General features: G+C 38.4%; 1 protein-coding gene across 1 annotated transcript in view; it reads right to left on the minus strand.

The window, feature by feature from the left end:
- MBD5 (methyl-CpG binding domain protein 5) overlaps positions 1-91 on the minus strand; it is a 54,560-nt gene extending 54,469 nt beyond the window's left edge. The window contains exon 1 of the mRNA XM_007454550.1: positions 1-91. This exon is cut by the window's left edge and continues 46 nt beyond it. Within this exon, the coding sequence (XP_007454612.1) occupies positions 1-85 (85 nt within the window). The 5' untranslated portion in view covers positions 86-91.
- Between the last annotated feature and the right edge of the window lie 638 nt (positions 92-729).

Raw genomic sequence — 729 nt, forward strand, 5'->3', positions numbered from 1 at the left:
CACGACGCTGCCAACCCACAGGAACTTGTATAGCTGGAAGACCTCCATCCTTGTCCCCTCCGTCACACTCCTTGCCTCCATTCATTTTCTGTGTCTGCTTGGGACTCCCCAAAGATATCAGCAATAAGATGATATCCTTATATTACAGGGCATCATGGCCTTCAAAAATGGCCAACGCAGCACAGTTTTCCCCAGACTGTACAAAATGCATTGGGAAGCTTCGGCTCAGTTTGGAACCAAGTCCTTGAAATCTGCCATTGTAGAAAAAATCAGTTTCCCATTATAATCTACATTAAATAATCAATATTTAATTCCTAAGGATGGTCTACATGGGTAAAAATGAGTGCTTCTGACTAAGGAAAATCATATTCACCAATGTTGGTACCTGTCTGAAGTGGGGGAGGGGAGGAGTGTAAGTTTTTAGTTTAACATTTTGTCTTGAACCTTGATGTTGGACTAAAATAACCTCTATTGTTTAGAAACTGTTCTCATTTTTACAGTGTGAGTCAGTTAATATTTCCAGGTACTACCCGCCTTTATAGGCCACATTCTTTAAACTTTCTCTTCATCTTCCAATCTGAATCCAAGATGTTGCAGGTTGGTTCATCTGATGTTTTCATGTCTTCAAAATTCCAATAATGTAGCCTGAAACATATGTAAATATGTAAACACTACATTTAATAATGAAAAACTGAGAAGCTGCACACTGTTTTTCTTTTTTTTAACATC

Source organism: Lipotes vexillifer, unplaced genomic scaffold (genome assembly GCF_000442215.2).
Source record: "Lipotes vexillifer unplaced genomic scaffold, Lipotes_vexillifer_v1.1 scaffold335, whole genome shotgun sequence".
NCBI lineage: Eukaryota > Metazoa > Chordata > Mammalia > Artiodactyla > Lipotidae > Lipotes > Lipotes vexillifer.